The sequence below is a fragment of the Agelaius phoeniceus genome, chromosome 25 (assembly GCF_051311805.1).
Source record: "Agelaius phoeniceus isolate bAgePho1 chromosome 25, bAgePho1.hap1, whole genome shotgun sequence".
NCBI lineage: Eukaryota > Metazoa > Chordata > Aves > Passeriformes > Icteridae > Agelaius > Agelaius phoeniceus.
In genome coordinates, this window is record NC_135289.1 from 4758737 (window position 1) to 4781681 (window position 22945).

Below are 22945 nucleotides of genomic sequence, written 5' to 3' on the forward strand. Positions count from 1 at the left end.
CAGTATGCTTCTTTTATAGGGTTGGAAAGGATCCAAGCTTGACCAATGGGTAAGGGGTTAACATGACATTGCCTTATAGGGTTACAGAGGTAGGTTAAGGGGTGGAGGACAGAAAAACAGGAATTTTCTTTTGCTGTTTCAGCATTCCTATTGTTCATATTCTCCATGGTGCTTTTCCTAAATCTATGGGGTTTACTCAGTGCCTTCCCAACCTTCATCAGGAGAAGCCTGAAGTACATCCAAGGCTGAAGATGGAAATCAAATCCAGACTGCTCCAAAGCTGTTTTCTTCTGAAGCAGGTAAAAGTGAAGAACACTTTTCACAGCACTGAACAAAACCACTGGGGTTTGTTAGAGATGCTGCAGTTTGTGGGTCAGGGAGTGTTGTCTGTGCTGCCTTTAGAACATCATTGCAATGAGGTGTAGGGATGAAGTAAACTCAGGGGTCCTCTCAGCACAAATGGTGGGAACACCTCCCTGCAAACCAGGCTCTGATGCCAAACTACTCCTAAGACTTTGGAATCACCACCCCCACTTATTTAATGAAGCAAAGAAACAAAACCTTGTAGCTCTCTATGCCCTGCCTGTTCTACTCCACATTGAAAACAATTTTTAAAGGAGCCAAACAAGTCACATATAATTTATATTTTAATACAGAAAAGAAACCATACATCTGGGATTCATAGACAGCACAGGAGCACTTCAGTACATCCAGAGTAAGACAAAAGTTGACCTTGTACTTGAAGTAGGTGACTGTGCGAGGAGGAAAAGCAAACACTTTTAAAATTTGATTCAGTGTTCCAATGGAATCACTCTACTAACAAAATTTAAAATCCAGAATGAATAATTACTTAGGAAAGCCAATAAACCACAGTGGGTAAGTGGTAAAAACTGCATGGAAACCATGGGAGCTGGATAACGTGCATCCATCCCATGCTGAAGGTGCAGCTGATTGCACAGGGAACCATGAACTCCTACAGGCACTGACAGTCTGGAACTCCCAGGAGGGCCTGGTGCAGTTTAATCAATGCCTGAATCCTTCCAGAGGCCGAGCTGCCCCTGCCCTCAGGGACACACTGGGTGGGATTGGGATTTGGTTTGGCTGGATATGGTCCTTCAGTGTCAGATCCCAAAAGGTGCTGCTGAGCTACAATCCTCAGCACCTGGTGCCTTGACAGAGCCCTGAGGAGGAGCTCTGAACAACACCCACACTCCAGTCCTTAGAGCAGGAATGTGTGGAACCTCCAATTCCAGCTCAGCTGGGCAATACCAACACTCATTTACCTACACCTGACACTGCTGAGGAAATAAATCCACACAAACAATCACAGAGCCTGGGGGCCATCACTGCTGGGCACTCAGGGCCTAGGGACAAGTTCCAGCACTGCTTCTGTTGTCCTGAGGAACAGCTCATCACAAGGCAAGGACTGGGGCTGCTCTGGCCCCTGGTGGAGGTTCATGGTCCATGTGTCTTCTTTTCTCTACCACATCAATAACAACTCATCTGGAGCAATACTGGAGTGTCTGCACATCCCCCAGCCCTGTGCAGGCACCAGAGGACATTCTCTCTACCCACCCAATGACACACAGGGAGGAGTTTTCAAAAGTAGTCAAGGGAAATTTAGGCATCTGAACACCTGGGACTCTTAGGAGGTCCTGAAATCTTCCCATAGGCACTTCTTTTTAGAAGAAATCTATTTGCTGCACTAAGAATGGAAACACTGAGAGAATGGAACTTGTATCCATACTAATGGAAATTATAATGTGCCTTGGCAGAGATTTGTTACTTGCAACTAAAAATTTCTGCTTGATCTTGTTATGTTACTTGCACTGAAAACCACAAACACCTTGGCAGCAACCAGCAGCAAATTTCACTGCTCAATTCACCATGCACTTGGCAGGCAGAAGGAGAACAATACAAATTTGCTTGATGTTGCAGCCTGGCAAAAAAGGATTAAACTTTCTAGGGCCAGACTGATACCTACACCTCAGTTTTGCCAAGTCTGACCAGATAACACTCATGAAATGCAGGTTTCAACACCTTTGCCAGAGCAGCACTGACCTGCCCAGCTTTGTGAGGAGCTCTGTCCCTCTCCTTCTTGAATGGTTTCAGCTTTTCTTTGCACCAGCACCATGTTCTAAAACTCTGGTTTGGGTACACAGAGCCTTTACACAGCCTCAGAAGGGATGGCTTTGGGAGGCAGCCCAGCTCTGGGTGCCCTCAGCTCAGCTGGGGCAGTGCAGAACTCACTGTGTGCTCATCAGGGGTTAAACCAGCTCCCACAGGGAATTCCTACATGGAATTCCTACATGGAACTCCCACAGGGAACTCAGTGCTGCAGGAGCAGGACCAGTGAGGCTCCAATGCACCTGAGTTAAACCAGCCTGGAGTGTGCCTGTTCTTACAGTCACAGCTTTGCTGGCCCTGAACCCCAATTCCCAGAGCTGACATAGATCAGGATAATACACTCAGAGCAGCAAAGGACTTGTTCCCAGGTATGTCCATTTTTCTCTTCTTAGGGCTGGTTTACTATTGGTATTTCTTACCTGCCTGACAGAAAAATGGCCCAGTCAGTTCCAAATTGGGAAGAAAAGCTGGCTTTTTAAAGCTGCTGCAGCAGCTCCTTGGAGAGTCTACAGCAATTCTGACTAAGGTTGATGAGAACAAGGATTTTACTCAGGTAGTAAACTGGGAGCTCCTCCACTGGCTTTGTTTGTCTTAGGGGGATGGAAAGACAATGCAAAGTCTTCAGTATGCACAGTCACCTCTAGAAAGCTTCTTACATCTATGTGGCTATTAACAGATTTATTTTATTGGTAAAATATCAGCTACAGTCTTTTTTGGGTTTTCCTTCAGCATGATCTACTCATTTTACTGAACTGAACAGAAAACATCCCTAAAAACAATGATTCCATCTCACAGAGAAGTACAGATGGGGAATTCCTGTGAATATGCTTCCTATGGAACTGGTTCCTCCTTCCTAGGGCAGCAGTACACCACGCTGGATCCAAAGCCAGGTGGCAGTGCAAACAGATTCCTCCATGCTCAGGCTTTGCTGTCACACTGTGCTACATTTCTGCTGGTTGATATAGAATATCATCTGTCCTGCTTTGATGTTCACTCCTCTGTAACTCACAAAAACAAAGCTGTGCCTAATGGCAAAGGAAAGCTTTGTCTTGACAGGCCCAGAATTTCCTCTCTCATGTCCCACAAGATATTTCCATACTTGTGCTCTTCTTGCAGAAGTTTAGATAAAATATTCAGCACCCACAATCCAGAAGCCTTTGTAGTAGAAACAACAGGTCATTTCTTTTTGTCTGAGCAGATGTTGCTTTTGATTGCACAATTAAGACTATGGAGTGTGGCTCTTTATTAACATGCTTGAAATATGACAACGTAGTAAGAGCATGAACGAGGACAAAGCACCTGGCAGGAGTCTGTGTCCCATCACCTGGGATGAAAGTGGTGAGAGTTCCCCACCTCCAGCAGGATTCTCCACCCTGAGCCACACTAATCCGGTAGATCATTAACAACCATTTGGGAGAAGGGGGCGTTCAGCCTGTCCAATTCATCCACTTGTGGGGGGTGATGCATGATCACCTCGTGGTCCTCTGAGACATCGTCCCCCACCGTGACCAGGTTTGTCAGGGATTTGCTGCGAACGCACTGGAAATCCACGTGGCGGCTCTTGCCCTCCTCCTTCTCCCAGGACATCTGGATGAAGGGCCGCTGCACATAGTTGTAGATCACCTCAGAGCGGCCTCCAGGCCTCCTCTTCACCTTCTCCTTGCATGTGGGGTACCCTGGAAACACAGACAGCCACTCAGTTCCACTGCACCTCTCAGATTCACAAAGGGACAACAGGATTCCAGAACATCCAGGTAGGAGTGTGGTGTTGTTCTATTTCTAGAGTCTCTTATTGTTGTTGTCAGATTTCTAAAGTCTATACCTCCTTGTTGTGCTCTTATGGCTGCAGACCTTCACAGCACAAACTCTTTCTTCTGCATGCTGTTCTCTCTCAGTTCAGGGCTCCTCCAAGGCTCTCCCTGACTGGCTAACCCGCCCCCTTTTATCCCAGTTATCTTCATTGGTCACAGCTGCAGCCCAATTAAAGACATTGCAGCTGCAGCCCATCAAGGACAACCAAGACCTCCTGGGGCAAAGCCTCCATACAGATATTCAAGTACAATACATTTCCTCTACTCTAGGAGTGACTGTGGGGTCAGGGTGGGACACACGCACAACTGAGCAGACAAATGCTCAGATTCCAGACAAATGCTCACATTCCACATTTAGCATTACTGGCTTGCAAAAGACTGTTCTCTTTTCCCCTGAAAAAGAGTCCTGTAAGGCTGGGCATCCTCCAAGAAGGAAAACTTAAAGTTTGAGGAGCCATGTGCCAAAAGATGAGCCAGTGAGGATGAGAAGGAAAAAGGGCCACATAAATCAAGAGGACTATGAAGATATCCTGAGGTTATGTGGGGAGAAAATGAGGAGTCAAGGCAGAACAGGAGCCCAGGTGGGCAACAAGGCCATGGGCACCTGGGCTGTAGCAGCCATGGTCTGTCCAGCAGGCCCAGGGCAGTGACTGTCCCCCTGTACTGGGCACTGCTGAGCCACCTTGAGTACTGCATTCAGTTTTGGGCCCCTCACAAGACGACAGACATTGAGGGGCTGGAGTGTGTCCAGAGAAGGAAATGGAGCTGGGAAAGGGTCTGGAGCACCCAGACTGGCTGAGGGAGCTGGGAAAGGGGCTCAGCCTGGAGCAAAGGAGGCTCAGGGGGGACCTTGTGGCTCTGCACAACTCCGTGACAGGAGGGGACAGCTGGGGGGGGGTCAGGCTCTGCTCCCAGGGACAGGGACAGGATGAGAGGAAATGGCCTCAAGCTGTGCTGGAAGGGCTTAAATTGGGCATTATGGAAAATGTCTTCACCAGGTCCAGCCTGGTGAAGGTTGTCCAGGGCAGTGGTGGAGTCACCCTGCATGGAGGGATTTAAAAGACATGTGGATGTGGCCCTTGGGGATGTGGTGGGCTTAGCAGTGCTGGGTTGATGGTTGGATTCAATCATCTTAGAGGGTTTTTCCAACCTAAACAATTCCATGATTCTCTGACAAGAGAATCACACACAGCACTGTGTGTAGTCAGCCTGCAGGTGCTGCACAGCACCAGCCATCCCGTGAGCAAACACAGCTACTACAAAAATAAGTCTCCCAGGACAGAGCCCAGCATTCTCTAAGCTCCCTAAGGGAAAGCTTGGATCAGCAGGTGGAAACATTTGACTCCTGTTTCCTGTTTACTCATTCCTAAGGAGACAAGTCTTTCTCCTACATGTTATGTACCTTTCACTTCCCTTTAACTTTTAAGCCCCCTGGCCAAATTCAGTGAAACACGGCAGAGGTAAAGGAAAAACATGCTGAGTTTTAACTGGCTTTGTAAAAATAAATGTAAAACACAGAGTAAACAAAGAAATGCCTGGATTTCAGAAGAAATCAGGCTTTGCTGACTGTGGAGTGACCTGAATGTGCATTTCACCTTCTGAAGCAGCACGTTACCTTCAATGCCAATGCGAATGTTCTTCAGGCCCCGTTCCTTCAACACGGCTTTTGCCACATCCCGGTTCTCAATGTACTTGAAGAATCTGTACAGCTTGGAACTGTAAAGGACTTGAGAAATAAAAGGGGTGATTAGAATCAACAAAGAGGAACCTCCTCCCTGCTTCTGGCATGCCCTGCTGTGCCAAAAGCCAGGTGTGGATTCCAAGGATTATTGCAGGTGTCTGTTTTCCTCACTGGGATTAATTGCACTTCCTTTTGGGAGGGCAGAGATGCAAATCACAGTCTCGATAGACTGGGTGGTGATGGGAGTGTAAAGCAAAGAATATTCCCTCATTAAGGAGCCTGGAAAAGGCTAAGGGGAGGCAGAAACAGGAGGAAAGGTGCAGTGAATGCTGGGATCAGTTTTAACCAGCCAGCCATCCTGCCTCCAGCAGCACCAGCTCATACAGAGCACACAAATCAGGGCTCCACGTGCCAGCACCTCCTCCCGGAGGAAGCCAGATTGGGAATGTGCCCTTTTCTTATGGCTGGGTGTGTGTGGAACAGAGAGCAGAGCCCTTACTCTGTGAATACTCCTCTCCCATGGGAGGTGGATGATCCTCATCCCAGTCCACGGTGTCCTCATCGGTCAGCACCACGATGTGACACTCGCGCTCGCCCTTCCGCGCGCTGTCCACCATGATGGGCAGGATCAGCTCCTCCAGGTAGCTGTCAAACTGCTTGTGAGCCCCATCGTTGGAGAGCTCGTGTAACAGAGCACCTGAGGAGATACAGAGCGCAGCAGCTTTGCTGCAGCATGAAAATATCTCAGCTCTGCACTTCCCAGATCCATCCAAGAGCACAGCCAGAGCTCTTCTTCAGACAAAATGCTCAACATATGTTCAGACACATCAACAGCCTTCAGATCCAGAACTGGCAAAGTCAGAAGTGCAGACTGCATTTCAAATGGGATGCAAATTGCACTGCAGAACCATTCCATTCCCATTAAAAACCCACCAAGCTCCAATCAATACAGTGAAACAGTAATAGACTGAATAATTAATTCATTATGATACTTAACTTGAATTTCCAGCAACAACCTCTGCCCTTGAAAGTACATTTTGCTGCTTTCTCTGTGATCACTCACCAGAGAACAGGGCAGGAAATTCCACCCACAGCCTGTGTTATGATACCACACACCCCATTTCAGTAAAGTGCCTTTCACAGACCTGCCTGTGTTAAAAGTACTTCTTTTTGCCAGCATGCCCACCAAAAAGCTGCTCCAAATCAAATCCCTTCATGACCAGGAATTCTACTGCTCTCCAGATTTGGTATTCTTGGTTCCTGCTCTGCCCATCAGCCTTTAGCTTAAATTATTCATGATTCTTTGGTACATTTTGGATAGGGGTTATAATCCTGCTTTTAGCCTTCATTTTGTTGGCAGTAACAGCAAGCTCTGCTCAGCCTCTGTTAGAAAAAGAGACTAAAATGTTAAAATTTGCTTTTGGAGCAAAGTGCCTGTGTCCTGAAGGATTTGGTCACTTTGGATTGAAGCAGCCAAAAGGAAGCTGTTTAAATGCAACTTGAGCCCCAGTGAAATCCATGTGTTCACGCTTAAACTAAAGCTCAAGATTAAGAACTACACTGAATCAGGATCAGAGTGCTCAATGCCCTGCAGATGATCTCCTAAGAGCTGATTTCTCTTTGTACTTACTTAAATCTTGACATTTGATTGTGTTGAAATCAAAGTTTATGCAGAGGTAATCACATGTGTCTCGAAGGTCTGGGATGGAAATCCCATCAGGGCAGTTAATGATTCCGGTTTTGTAATAATCCTGTGAATAAAAGGACAGTTTTTGGAGAGAAAAACTATGAACATCTTGGACTATGATAATTCCTAATTAGTTCTTTATTTTGTTTACTAATATTGGAGAGATACTGAAATGATTTATAAAACAGCCCTGCTTGTCCGATCTTTTTGCAGATCCTCTAGGGTCTGATAAATTATGAGCTCCAGTTAAAACCTTTCCATGGCACAGGGTTTCATAACATCTCATATGCAATATGTATTTATATACAACCACAAGGTCAGGATACAGCTCAGGAATTACAACAGCAGGACATAGAAAAGGTAAAAGGCAACACAAGCAAATATCTGAAATGCAGACTTATACCAAAGTTACATTTTTTCTTTAGAAATCACAATGCAAAACCTAAAACCAGAATGTCCCAGGGAGTGCCTGGAGATGGCTGAGCTGTGTGACAAACAGATTATGGCATCTGTTTCTTTTCTCCCCCCCTGCAGAGCTGCCCTTACCAGCACGGTGCGGAACACGGCTGAGCTGATCCCTTCTGCGATCTCGTACTCGCCCTTCTCGTTCGGCCGGGTGAAATTGTATTCTCTGCCTGGCCCAAACATCCTGAAAGAGGTGAAGAAGTGTGTGAGTGCACAAGGACATGGAAATGCATTTATTCCAGAGACAAACAGGTGCACTGGGGTTAGAAAATTCTTTCCTGTGTGGGCAAGGAGGGCCTGGCAGAGGCTGCCCAGAGAAGCTGCGGCTGCCCCAGCCCTGGAAGTGTCCAAGGCCAGGCTGGATGGGGCTTGGAGTAACCTGGGCTAGTGGAAGCTGTCCCTGCCCATGGCAGGGTGAAATGAACTGAGCTTCAAGGTCCCTTGCAGCTGAGGCCATTCCATGATCCTGTGATGAAGCCCAGCAGTGACACAGAGATACAGTAACTTAAACCTCCACTGCAATCTCTTCCTTAGTAAACAAGGACAAGACTTGGCTCAGGGAGGCCTCTGTTACTCTGGCTACTGCACTCTAAGGAACAAGCCAAAGGAACAGATCATTCAGTCCTGGGGCAGAAAATCCCCTGGCCATAAAGCCCTTGCACTGAGCTACACCAGATAACTCCACATGACTTTAGATGCCTTGTTTTACACAGTGATCCATGCAAGGGTCAGTGACCCACCAGAACCCTTTGGGCAGAGAGGTGGAAGTGATGGCAATACAGCACCCCTGGCAATACAGCACATGAGGATTTCTTGGTGCAGCAACAGGCTCCAACTTCTCAGAAGGAGCTGAGTAACTTCTCTTTTGAGAGAGTATCAAGAGGTGCCAGCAGGAAGGGATGGAGCATTATCACATTCCCCATTCAGGAGGAAGGTTATCAGTTGGGGACAGATGTACAGCTGACAGACCAGGCAAACACTTGGGGAGAAGGAAAAGGAGATCACCTTTGGCTAAAAGTGTGCATGTTTTGATGGACATGGAGACTTATCTAGAGAACCACCAACTCTCCATCTGGTCAGGTCTTCTGGGCCTCACTCACAGCCAAATTGTGACTGAGGTCACCGTGTGTACAGACGAGATCACAAAACAAACATTACATGTTTATTCAATTAAAAAATATTTTAGACTGTCCTGATGTACCTTGAAGGTAACAGAAGTGACCCACCTTCCCAGCATGGTGTCAGGGTGAGCAGTGAAGATCTGGGGGTTCACTGCAAAGCGGGTGCCATCCACCACCAGGGTCACTTTCTCTGGAGCTACTGTCTGGGAATTGCTGCTTGAAGACAATGCACAGCATCCATGGCGTTCCTGGGTATTAAAATATTCCAGCTGTCTCTTATTTCCATCTGGGATATGGCAGCTGTGAGGTTCTTCAGGAGCAGACAGCATGCTACAGATCTGGGGATTTACTGGGCAAGTGTTGTGTCGGCATTCAGAATCCAAACCTGAGGGACACAAACAAACATTGCAAGGGGAGGAGAGAATTTATTGAAAAACATAATTTTCATAGTAACACTTGCTACTGAAATGAGAAAACTGAGTCATGCAATAATTAAGGATGCCATAACTGTCAGGGTGATGTTATATGACATAAAACTTGGCTGTTATTGAACTGCACCAGCAGCTGGATGTTTTGGTGAGCCATGGTGCTTAATGTTCCCTGTTAAAGCAAGATGGATTCAGCTGAAAAGGGCAGGAGCACAGGAATCAAACAAGGCCAGAAACACAGAGCCAGCCTGCTGGCAGGACTCCCACAGGAAGCTGAGCAGCAGCACACAGCTCAGCAGAGTGCTGTAGGGCAGCAGTGCCCAGTGCCAGTCTGTGGTGGGCACACAGGACTGCCCAGATGCCTGCAGTGAACCTGCTCAGGGCCAGCTCCAGCCTGGCCAGGACAGCCCTGGGGAAGCTCTTGCCAAGGTGCTGAACTCTGCTCTGAACTCCTGACCTTTGGAGCAGCCTGGCACAGGCAGGGCACATACTGCCCAGTGCAAACTGCCCTGGGATACTGGAACATTTTCAACACCATTACACCCCTTAAAGCCCAAACAAAAATCTCCCTCAAAGATTACAATGTTGAGAGCATTATGCTTACCCTCAGTCCTGGGAACTGCAGGGCTGTGACCTCCTAACACCACAGAACTTTCTTCTGACTCATGGGCTGCTGGAGTTCTGTTTTCCACAGGACAACTGGAGTCCAGATTTCTCAACCAGTCTGTGCCCCCAGCACAGTTCCCATTCATGCTGGGCCTCCGTGCTGCGAGGAGTTGGTGGCGTTTCCTAAGAGAAGAGCTGGAGAGAGAATCCAGGTTGTTAGTTCTGGAAGAAGCTCCCAAGCAAGGAAGTTCAAATCTCTGTAGCTGGTACCACAAACGAGGTCCCTCAGGCTCAAAAGGCATTTCTTCAGGTATTGAACTGTGTTTCAGAGGCTTATGGTGGTAGTTATGCCCCTACTCTCATGTGGAAAGAGGGGAAAAAAGATTTTAAAGTAATCAGGGGTCTATTAAATCTATTTAATTAATTTATAGACCTTCACTTTTTTAAAGCTTAGTCTAAAGCCACTAATGTATTTAGATCACATGTGTGTTCCTGCAAATACCTTCCTGGCAACTCCTCCTGTAAAAATGTTTATATTCTTGACTCTCAGTCCTGGCCAAATGAGCTCTATACCATGGTTACAGCCTAAAATGTAACATTTTCCCAGTTACCAGCTCAGGCATTGCCTCTTAACCACTCTGAGGTTTGACCAGGAGATTCCCTGCTCCCAATCATTGCTTGGTTTTGGTTCTTTCTTCCTGATTTATGCTGTGCTGTCACACAGTGCTCCCCCAGCATTTAACCCACTACAGTCCCACAACAAACCCCTGGATGGTGCAGAGCAGCCGTGGCTGGAGCAGCCCCACACAGGAAGCTTTAACCACTGCCACTCACATCTGGAATGCTCTTCCAGCATATGCAGAGACACAGCTTCATTTTTTTTCCTAGTAAAATTCCTTCCTCCTATCTTTAAGGCTCACTTCACTCCTTTCTATCTCCTAGCAGATCAGATCTCTTTGCTGTCTCTTTCCCTCACTCTCTCTGGCATTTGCTTTGCTCTGGACAAGAACCAGCTCTCCTTTCTTGGCTTCAAGTGTTTTCCTTTCCCTCTCTCAAACATAAACCACCAATTTTCTCATTAATGAATTTTTCCAATTTCCCCCCTGCAGAACAATTGTCCTGTGTCTTTCCCTTGGCTGAATGATGACTGCAGGGCCTGTGGGTGCCATCTCTGATGCCTGGCAGAGACAAAGCAGATAAAACACAGCACTAATAAAACAGCAAAATGCCAAGTCAGAGTTGCTGAGATTTCTGGCCAGCACCTGCTGAGGGTGAAGGCCTTAATGAGCAGTTCAGTGGTGGGTTTCAAGCCCATTGTTACTGGCAGTCTGAATTAAGCATTTTATTCCTAATGAGAATTTTAAAAAGGAGTAACAATTCGTTCCTTTTGTTCTGTAAACCTAATTCTAAGTTGCCAGCATTATTATATCTGTATATTTTTAGAAAATCTGCTGCTTGCACATCATGTGATGGTCATCCAAAGGAAGATTTTTGGCAACAACAAAACCATTTCTTTTATTCAAGGCTCTGGCTGGCAGCACAGTGACACAAGGAGCCCCCAAGGGTCACCTCAGTCCCAGCAACCTGAACAGCACCCAGAGCACTGCCCTGCCCTCTGCTCTCACCCAGTGTGGGAGAACTCCCTGTCCCCACACCCTCCAGGCTGCTTTCCTGTCCTGGCTGCCTGTGAAGAAACCCCTGTGAATGCTGCCTTGTACCTGGGAATAGACTCCTGGAGTATCCTGAGTTAGGAGAGAACATCAGTATGAGAGTCCACCTCCCTGCTGCTTGCAGGGCCACCTAAAACTGAACTGTGTGACCAAGCATCCTCCAGGGAGAATCCTGGAATATCCTGGGCTGGAAGGGACCCACAGGGATCATCCAGTCCAGCTCCTGGCCCTGCACAGAGAGCCCAACAATGCCTGGAGCTCAGGCAGCTTTGGGGCTGTGCCCATAGCCTGGAGAGCCTGGTCAGTGCCCAGCACCTTCTGGGGTAAGAAGCTTTCCTAACATCTTAGGAGGGATGGATGTGGTCACACATGAACAAATCTTTTACCTGAACAAAAGTAACACAAACTCCATGTGAACAACCTGAGCAACTCTCTGCCCTCTTCTCTTGTGTGCCAGAGCAGCAAAGGGGGGGAGAACATCCAGCAGTGCCAGGCAGTGGGACACAGGGGTGTGGAGGGAAATCTAAATATGAAAAGTCACATACTCTAAAACACCCTGGAGGGAAAAAAAAGCCCATCCCTACCTCTTCCCCCCCAGAAGCCTTTAAATCAATTCCAGAACTGACAACTGGAACAAAAAGTCAACTATTCCCCTGCTTCATAGCACTGCAGTTGTTATGAGGAAATGGAATTTTTCAAGACTGCAAATGTTAAAGTATTTATACCACTAATAATGTGATTTCAAACAGATCCACTGAATTATTACATTGTCTGTTTTGACCCTGAGATTAGCTCAGTTGGCTGGAGCATGATGCTGATAAAACCAAGGTTGCACATTCAATCCCTGCATGGGCCATTCACTGAAGATTTGGACTTAATGATCCTTGTGGGTCCCTTTCAACTCAGACCATTCTGCAATCTGTAATCTGAACCAAAATGCTTTAAAATTTGCTAACTGCACTGAAAGCCAAACCCTGTTTTTAAAATGCAGTTTGATTTACTCAGGGAAAAGCATTTTGAGCTGGGGAGAAGAACAGCCTTGTTGAGCAGATATATAATCATAACCCTAACCCTAAAGCCCTCAAAGGGAGTCATTCTTGAGAGCTGCTGGCTGTCACGAGGAGCCCCAGAATGCTCTGGGCTGGAGGGACCTTCAAGCCTCTCAAGGCCAATGTTCCACCAGCCCAGGTGGCTCAGAGAACAGACACCACACTGGGCTGTGCTCAGGAACTCTTTTCCCCCAGCACTAACTTCCCTACACTGAAACAAACCATATCCCTGACAAAGCTGATGCCACCACACTCACCAGGGACCAGGATTTGCTCTGTGAGCTGACAAGAACTCCATTAAGAAAACAAGATAAGCATCAAATTTACTTCTTGGGCCTCTTTCTTCCAGGAGTGATGAATTGCTGCAGCTCTGCCAACAACTTCCCCTTGCGGTGCCTGAACAATCTCTTGACTATTTAATGCATTACTCAGCAGAGAGGAGAAATCAGGCAGGAAATCAGATCAATAAGTAGAGTATATGAGGGCAAAGAGCAGAGTTATTCAGGGCCACTCAGACTCCATAACTCCCCCAGAGCTCTTTGGGCCTTACAAGCCCCATTTAAGTGATGTCAAACAGCACAAAACACCAAGTGAATTTCACAACAACCAAACTGGGTTGGGTCAATGTTGAAATCTTTGTTCATCACCTCAAGCTCTGAATTAAATGCAGAGACCCTGCACACCCTTCAGCAGAGTCCTTAACTACAGCAGCTCAGAAATGATTTACAGAACTATCACCAGTTACACAGGCACTACAATTCACCAATTCTCCCTTGTTGTTCCCCCCCTTCTGCTGCTTCATCTGCTAAGCAGGACTGTCAGGGATAAAATGGCCCAGCTGTTTGACATCTTTCTCCTCCTTCTTTTCTGTTTTCTTCACCAAAGTTGAGCACCAACAAAACCTGCTGCAAACAGCTGCTCTTTGCAATGTGGTGGCTCTCCCAAGCAGAAGATCTGACTTTCCTCTTTCCTGGAAGTGGAACATCCAGTCCTGCTGATCATCCAACCCAGCTCAGGCTGATGGCATTTCCCTGTCTCCTGGCATGCCAAAATCCTGCAGGTCGTGTGTCAGCAGAACTGAGGGAAATGAGTAAAGATCTTTTGGCACATCTGGCTGGTGCAATAAATCCCCAAACTGGTCATTTAATGTGACAAATATATTACAAACACACCCAGAACCCAGTGGGGAAACAAGTACATAAAGACTTCAAGGCCAAACTCCTGCCTGACCAGCTTACAAATGTCCTGGTTTCCTTTCATGCCCAGGATCAAGGAGAACTACCCATGGTGAGAACAAATGCCTATAAATAATAATTAGCACCATTCAGCTTCAAAGCTTTTTACAAATATGAACTGCTCATTGCTCCTAAGAGCCCTGGGAAGCACTGCAGGGAGTGTTTTATGAGAGAAAACAGGGACACAGAGGCAGAGAGCTGATCCTCAGGCTCAGAGCAGCAGGGCCTCTGCCTGCTCAGGTGTCACTGACTCGGAGCACGTTCACTCCTCAGCTCCTGGCCCTGCACCAGCAGCTCCCCTGTGCTGGCAGGACAAACACTGCCAGGTCCCACCCTCCTTAGAGGGCTCCTTCCATGCACATTTGCACCCTCTGGGAAGTGTAAATTGGCTCAGGATGGCTCAGGAGCAGTGAACAGGCACCCTGATGTCTTTTCTCACTTCTCTGGGACTTGTTTGCAGGCTCAGATCCTGAAGGAGCAGGTAAGGACCAGTGCACAGAGGAGCTGAAGCCTCACAGCTGGACTGTGGGAGCTGGGCACGCAGGAGCAGCAAAAGCCCCAGGTCACATTCAGCACTAAAGATCACAGAAAAAGCTCCTCCAGCCAGAGGAAGGCTGGGATTTTAATTTTTAAAATGGAATCACTATCAGAATCAAAACCCAAAATTCCCATCTGGCTCTGGCCATAGATGGAGCACGTGGGCCCCTCCTTCCTCTGGAACAGAACAAGGTCAAGAATGAGCTGTGCAACTGCACAAACATCTCTGCTCTCCAGAGCCTGTGCTGGTGGTCCCACTGAAATCATCTCTATTTGAACTTGTCTAGAGCCTTGTCTTTTGTTGAGGGAAAAACATGGAAGTCATATTTAAGTTGTTTTTAATCACAAAGTGGAAACATTTCAATTTTGCAATGCACCATCGGTACAAACAATTCATGCTGCAAATGTTTTGCAGAGATAAAGAGGCTGATCCCTGTTCTCTGCAATCCTTAAGGAAGTGTTCTGGAATGTAAAGAGGCTGTGACATCTCCAGTACATTATCCTTCCCCACCCTAAGGCATCTAAAGCACATCCAAAGCCACTTCCCAATGCATGCAGCTCTCACCCCATTACTGCAAGAGCTGAATGGCTTCACCTGCACAGAGCACCATGAACAAGGTGAAAAGAAACTCAAATACTGCAACGTGGCCAGCAGAGAAAACCCATTTAGATACAGCAGTTATTAAGCAAGAAAAAACAAAAGCATCACTACAAATGTGCTGGTTTCTACTTTTTATTTATTGTATTACATAAATACAATATTTTACTATATTTATAAAGATATACTCATTGGAATTTTTTTTTAAAGAGCCATTATAGAGTATTTTAGGTATTAAAAACTTCATAGAAAAATCATGAAAAGCCTAGCTGCCAAAATCCATTGAGGAGTAAAGCCCTGACAGCTTATACAGGGTCTCACTGTCATTTGGCATGGCAAGAGAGAAGGTGTAAGAGAGTAAGAACAGTAGAAATGAGTGGCTCTACTTCACCACTTGGTTTGCAACCGGTGAGGAAGCAGCAGCAGCGAGTGACTCAGCTGGTGAACAATCCTCCCCTCTTCCTAAACCACAGCCTAACCATCACGACAGAAATAAAACTCCAAACAACTCCTTTTTAAGGTGACAACGCTCCTTTAAGTCTACAAAAACATTCCCATGTCCAATTATTGTCAGAAATATGAGCAAGCAGGAAAGGCGCGCGCGCAGGGCGTGCCTGACCTCATTCCACAGCCCTGCTCTGAGGACAGGATGGATCTGATGGAGCTGCACGTCCTGGCTCTCATTTGTGTCCTGCTTTAACCCCAGATGGCAACTGAGCCCCAAACAGCCACTGCTCACTGCTCCCTGCTGGGATGGGGAAAGAACTGGAAGAGAAATTTGTGGGTTGAGAGCCAGACATTTTATAGGTAAAGGAAAAGAGGGAAAAGAGAAGGTTGTGGAGAGATCTCACAGCACCTTCCAGGATATGGAGGGGCTACAAGGAAGCCAGAGAGGGGCTGCTCATAATGAGCTGGAGGGACAGGACACAGGGAATGGCTGCCCACTGCCAGAGAGCAGGGATGGATGGGATATTGGGCAGGAATTGTTCCCTAGGAGAGTGGGCAGGCCCTGGCACAGCTGGGGCTGCCCCTGGATCCCTGGCAGTGCCCAAGGTCAGGCTGGACAGAGCTGGGAGCAGCCTGGGACAGTGGAAGGTGTCTCTGTGATGAATTTTAAAGTTCCTTCTAACCCAAGCCAATCTGGCATTCTATGACTCTATAAAAGCTGTCTATGCAAGTAAAGCAAAAAAGGAATTCATTCCCTGCTTTCCATGGGCAGGAAGGTGTTCAACCATGCCCAGGAGAGCAGGGCTCCATCACCAGGGAAGAAAAACACCATCCCTCCTAACATCCCCCCTGTTCCTGCTTCCCCCAGCTCTGGATGCTGAGCATGATGCCACAAGGAGTGGAATATCCAGCCCTGGGTCAGCTGGCCTGGCTGTGCCCCCCAGCTCCTCTGCACCCCCAGCCCATTGGGGGGTGGGCAGCAAAAAGGCCTTGGCTCTGTGTGAGCCCTGCTCAGCAATAAATAAAACCCCTCTGTGTTATCAACCTGCTTTTTCCAGCTAAATTCCAAACCACAGCCCCCCATAAGCTACTAGGAAGAAAATGAACTTTATATCAGATAAAACAAGCATAACATCTTCAAAGGTCTCCTTAGAATATTCCAAAAGTTTCTCTAAACATAAAAGCAGAGAAATGAGCAATGATTGGCTTTCTACTTTGGAGGGGAAAAGGGCAATCTCATGGGTTTAAGATAAATAAGAAGTGTTTCCTGTACATAAGGATTAGGGGAATCACTGTAAGGTATAAACCACAGCAGAGAATGCAGCACAGAGATCATGGATCTCCCCTGGCCTGGGTAGCATTGGTTAAATATAAAAGCAGCCAGCAATCTTGATCTGAAAAATTCTAATATTGGCATGAAGGCAGCAATCTAACTTCTAATTTTCATAATAACTATTTGCTTCTGATAATCAGATGAAGACTTTCCCAGAGAAAGAGAAAAACCAAATGATTCTGCCTGTCAGCTCAGTTCAGCTGCAGTAAAACCTTCCCAGTGGCAGGGAGGCATTCCAGAGGGCTGTGCAGGGTGACAGGAACTCACCCAGCAGAAAGAAAGGCAAGAAGTGAAATATTCTCCTCTATTAGAAAATTAGAGCTGACCTGATGGCTCATTCTGGAACTCTGAAGGATCCTAAAGCCCCCCAGTGCCACCCCCTGGCATGGCAGGGACACCTTGCACTGTCCCAGGCTGCTCCAAGCCTTGGGCACTGCCAGGATGGAGCAGCCCCAGCTGCTCTGGGCACCTGTGCCAGGGCCTCAGCACCAATTCCTTCCCACCATCCCATCCATCCCTGCCCCCTGGCAGCCATTCCCTGGCTCCTGTCACTCCAGGCTCTTGTCCCAAGCCCCTCCCCAGCTCTCTGAGTCCCTTTAGGCCCTGGAAGGGGCTCTAAGGTTTCCCTGGAGCCTTCTCCCATCCAGGCTGGACATCCCCAGCCCTGCCAGCCTGGCTCCTCAGGTCCCTCCTGTTGCAGACATCTTTCATGAAAAATCCTTTCTTAAGATTCTTCCTTGTGAGAAGCTGCAGTTTCAGCAACCAAAATAAACAATGGTTATCTGCTGCTGTGGAATGCAACAGGTAGACCTGGGATTGGTCTCCTGTGGGTGTTTGGATTTCCTGACCACTCATGGCAGAGCTGGCTCTTGCTCTCTGTCTGAGACAGATCTTTGTTATTCATTCTTGTCTATTCTTAGCTTAGCTAGCTGCTGAAGAAACCTTCTCCTTTCTATTTCTTTTTAGTATAGTCTTAATGTAACATATATCATAAAACAATAAATCAAGCCTTCTGATCATGGAGTCAACATTCTCATCTCTTCTTCATCCTGAAACCCCTGTGACCACAGTCACACCCTCCCAACCAGGCTGAGCCCCAAGCACTGCCCCGTGCACCTGAACCAGGGCAGATGCTCAGGGCAAGGTGAGACCTGGCAGGGCTGGGGTTGCCACTCCCTGGCAGCTGTGGAAGCACCTGGAGCACAACAGGGTCCAGGCACTCAGCTGGGCTGTACCAGAGAGGAAAACATCCAACTGCACCTTCACAGGCTCCTCACAAACCCCCTACTGACCCTCACTTCATTCTCCCAACACAAACACAAGCAGGCAATAAAAGCTGATTTATAGGTTGAACCAGCACAGGCACATGACAAAAAGCTTTTCCCTTGTTATGAAGTAACTCTATCAATATACAGAGGATTCATTTTCCATCTGGTTTCAAAGGATAGATGGAAAATAATGTCCAGCAGGTCTGATGCAATGCAGGACAGCCTGAAAATGTTGGCAAGAGACAGCAAGGAGGCTGATGAAATGCTTGATTGTTTCTCCCATTCTGTGCATAGTGCTACACTGTTAGCAAAGTTTACTGACTTACTCATTTAATTGAGGCTCAACAAAAATCCACTGTTTCTACAAATGTAATTCAAAACTACAGTTGGCAATAAGGGTTTAAGGGTTTAACACTGCATTTGCACACCTTGATTTAAGACCTGGGGGAACCAGGTCCCTCTGTCACCACCAGTGCTCAGTTTATGCACTGAACTGACCCCTCAGCAGTGCCCCACATTCACAGCTGCTTTTCTTTTGCCAATCTACACAGCAAGACTGAAGCCTGTAGAAAAATAATGGATATTTATTAACTGGATGTAACCTTTTACAGACTTTCCCAAAATAGGAAGGTCACAGAGTGGCAGCCTCACCAACAGAAGAGATGAAATACATCCAGCAAAATTCCTCACACAGCAACAACTTACTGCTTTTGGATTTGCCTCCCTCTGAGGGCCAAGGTATTCATGTTAGAGAGCAAACCCTAGTGAACTGTAATGGGTATTTCCTCACAATACTGGAATAAAAACAGGCACCTGAAAAATGATATTTGATCCTCCAAAAGAGCTTCTTACCCCTATGGCAATGGCAGCTTTGCCAGTGCTATCTGATTAAATTCAGCATTTTTCATAAAGCTGGCCATGCCCATAAAGAATACACACCTCCTTCCTTGGCAGAAGGTTGGATTGTGCAGATATGATCAGGGAAAAGGGAAAAAAACTGTGGCAAAAGATGAGCTCTTGCAAATATAAGCAGGATATTTTTACCTAGAGACAGGAAAAACAAATGTTCCCTGCTAAAATAAACAATACTGAGCTAAATAAAGTTTTAAGGCAGGTGACACCTGTGAGTTACACTTTCTCTTCACCTGTGTTAAATTCAGCTACAAATACTGAGGTGAGAGCCTGCAACAGGAGGAAGTGCTGCAGATAACAGAGTTTGGCTGTGCTCTCTGTTCTACCATTTGCTGCAAAAGCTTTTATAAAGATTTCAGAAAACCCCACACACTTCAGCAAAGCATAAAAAAGCTGCCTTATCCCTTTGGATTTCGAAAACCTTTTATTTCTCAGCTTTTGTTCTTAGGCAGTTAAATCAAAGCTGGTTCCAAACTCCCTTGATTTCAATTGGTGCATTTGTATTATGAGAAGTCCAATTTTTCAATTATAAACTGCAGCAAGCAGCATAAGGACAGGAGTATTTTTGAGAGAATCTGTCCTCTCATTTGTATTATACAAAGTCCAGTTTTTCAATAATAAACTACAAACTGCATAAGGACAGGAGTATTTTTGAGAGAATCTGTCCTCTCATTTGTAGTATGCAAAGTCCAGTTTTTCAAGTATAAACTACAAACTGCATAAGGACAGGAGCATTTCTGAGAGAATCTGTCCTCTCATGTGTATTATGCAAAGTCCAGTTTTTCCATTAAAAACTACAAGCAGCATAAGGACAGGAGTATTTCTGAGAGAATCTGTCCTCTCATTTGTATTAGGAGAAGTCCAATTTTTCAATTATAAACTGCAGCAAAGCATAAGGACAGGAGTATTTCTGAGGCAGCACTAACAGAGAATCTGTCCTCTCATCTGTATTATACAAAGTCCAGTTTTTCAAGTATAAACTACAAACTGCATAAGGACAGGAGTATTTTTGAGAGAATCTGTCCTCTCATTTGTATTATGCAGTTTTTCAATTATAAACTACAAACTGCATAAGGACAGGAGTATTTTTGAGAGAATCTGTCCTCTCATTTGTATTATGCAAAGTCCAGTTTTTCCATTATAAACTACAAACTGCATAAGGACAGGAGTATTTTTGAGAGAATCTGTCCTCTTATCTGTATTATCCAGTTTTTCAATTATAAACTACAAACTGCATAAGGACAGGAGTATTTTTGAGAGAATCTGTCCTCTCATTTGTATTAGGAGAAGTCCAATTTTTCAATTATAAACTGCAGCAAGCAGCATAAGGACAGGAGTATTTCTGAGGTAGCACTAACAGAGAATCTGTCCTCTCATTTGTATTATGCAAAGTCCAGTTTTTCAAGTATAAACTACAAACTGCATAAGGACAGGAGTATTTTTGAGAAAATCTGTCCTCTCATTTGTATTATGCAGTTTTTCAATTATAAACTACAAACTGCATAAGGACAGGAGTATTTTTGAGAGAATCTGTCCTCTCATCTGTATTATGCAAAGTCCAGTTTTTCCATTAAAAACTACAAACTGCATAAGGACAGGAGTATTTTTGAGGGAGCACTAACAGAGAATCTGTCCTCTCATTTGTATTATGCAAAGTCCAGTTTTTCAATTATAAACTGCAGCAAGCAGCATAAGGACAGGAGTATTTCTGAGAGAATCTGTCCTCTCATCTGTATTATGCAGTTTTTCCATTAAAAACTACAAACTGCATAAGGACAGGAGTATTTCTGAGGCAGCACTAACAGAGAACCTGTCCTCTCATTTGTATTATGCAGTTTTTCCATTATAAACTACAAACTGCATGAGGACAGGAGTATTTCTGAGAGAGTTCTAAGAGAGAATCTGATCCACCTGCAAGCACCAGAAGTTCTGCTCACCCACATCTGCTGTGGAGCAAAGCCTGTGCCCAGCACCCCTCACTTACTGCCGGCTCATCCGTGCTGGGCGCTCCCTGCACCACGACCCCGAAATCCTCGCGGAGCACAGGGAAGCACCGGGCACAGCAAAGCTCCGCAGTTTAAACTCCTCCAGCAGCACTGGTCACTCCCCCAAAGCTGATTCATGTAAATATTTCAGGTTAAAAGTCCCTCCAGCTGATTGGTGGAAAGTTTGAATATAAGCTGTGCGTGTGGTGACAGCTTAAAGTCTCCTGTTTTCAGTAAAAGCCTCCCAGATTCTTTATTCAGACAGGAATTGTGGGGGAGAAAAGGCTCAGTTGTGGGGTGGAAAAGGCCATATTTTGAGGGAGTAAAAAAAAAAAGGGAAATACCACAAAAAAAATATATACAAAATTGAAAAAGCAGAGAAGATGCCTATTTCAACACACATAATGAGGAGTTGGTGCTGATGGAAGGTGTCCATTTAGGGACTGGGTAAGGTCACTCTTGAAAGGGGAAAGTTCTAAAATTGAAGTGTATTTCAGAACAGGCCTCTCTGGCTTGTTTTTACCTTGACAAGCAAGAACCCAGCAATATTCTAGCCCAGCTGGTTTTGTGTCTATCTCGAAGATAACGAGCCAAAGAAATTCCAGGAATTTTTAAAAGTTACTTATTTCAAGGAAATGGTCTTCAAAGCCTGTCCTTGTGAGGAATATTCACTTTTCTGCTAAATAATCCAAGAGAATCTCAAATTAAACCCTTGATACTATTTGGTAAAACAGCCTCCTGCCACACAGCCCTTCAGCAGGCAGAGAGGAATAAAGCACCTGAAATTTTGGTTATGTACATAAGGATGTGCACATGGATTCCCAAGAGCCCAGGACTTGGGCCCAAACAAATGCACAGCAAGTGAGGATAAAATGAGTTATTTTAACACATCAGTGCATTGCTGAAGAGCCTCAGTAAGAACCACTGCAGTACATGGTTTATGTCACCTGGAAATGTTCCCCTCTGTCAGCTCAAATATTAAATCCATCCATTCTGACTCTTACTGCTTTCCCCTAAGATACAGCTGGATTGCTCAGAGGCTGCTCCAAACACAGGTTCACAAAACAGCAGAGTTAAATATATCACATATCATCAGGAAAATATAATTTTTAATGCAAAGAGAGTCTAAACAGGCAGGAAACTATTTTCCTCCTGACTCATGCCAGTGATAAAGCCCATGTGTCCTGGCAAGTTGGAATAAAAGATGCCTTTAGAGAGCTCTTAATTAAAAGCAAACCAAGCAATACAGCATAGAAAATAAAAAAAACCAAAAACCCAAGTCACTAATTTACTAACTTTAGTATGCAAAAACTTGTTATTACTTTTGGTTTGGGGGCAAGATTTTATTTCTTTAATGCCCAATTCTCTCATCTCATCGTCCAGACACAGGTGCAATAGGCTGGGGGAATGTAAACAGCAAGAATCTCTAAACACCAAGAGGGGTTGTCCCACACCAGGTGAGGCTGGTGGCCATCATCAGGAGAAAGAATAGATTGATATCTTTTTATATATAATTGACATTATTTGTGAATGTATAATTCATAAATTAGCTTTTATAATTACCCTATTTGTTTTTAGGACAGCAACTGTCCACTGTGGATCTCAGCATTGCTCTACTATCAGTGTGAGCTACACAAGTTTTAATTAATTGAAGCAAAAATTCCAAATTCAGCACAGCCAATACCCTAAACCAAAATTCCTCTCATCATTAACATTTTTGCTTGCTACAAAAACTTATCTGACATTTTACCCACAGTGAAAAGCACCTACTTGGTCGGACTCTTATTTTAGAAAGGCTGTGAGCAGCTCAGAACTCCACCTTTCCTTCTCTGGAAGGGATCCCAACAAGTAACTGCTCACTCATTCCCAGCTCATCTCTACAACCCCGACTGCCATTCATTTCTGACCAATTACACAGCAGCACCTCAGCTAACTAACAATAGCTGGCACATTTTTGAAAGTTGGACGCAGTCAGGGCAGCTTTC

The 22945-nt window shown here is 45.7% G+C and overlaps 1 protein-coding gene across 3 annotated transcripts in view; it reads right to left on the minus strand.

Moving 5' to 3' along the window:
- Positions 1–629: 629 nt before the first annotated feature.
- The window catches only part of KCTD20 (potassium channel tetramerization domain containing 20), a 35766-nt gene continuing 13450 nt past the window's right edge, over positions 630–22945 (minus strand). Inside the window, exons 1-8 of one of the 3 annotated variants that reach the window (XM_054648792.2) lie at positions 20960–21044; positions 9925–10121; positions 8998–9277; positions 7853–7955; positions 7250–7370; positions 6119–6316; positions 5554–5664; positions 630–3803 (exon numbers count right to left, since the gene is read on the minus strand). In XM_054648792.2, the coding sequence (XP_054504767.2) occupies positions 3511–3803; positions 5554–5664; positions 6119–6316; positions 7250–7370; positions 7853–7955; positions 8998–9277; positions 9925–10121; positions 20960–20970 (1314 nt within the window). In that variant the 5' untranslated portion in view covers positions 20971–21044 and the 3' untranslated portion in view covers positions 630–3510. Of the gene's footprint in view, positions 3804–5553; positions 5665–6118; positions 6317–7249; positions 7371–7852; positions 7956–8997; positions 9278–9924; positions 10122–12902; positions 12959–20959; positions 21045–22945 lie in introns of those variants that run through there. The other 2 variants (XM_054648788.2, XM_054648787.2) reach the window with 2 other exon arrangements.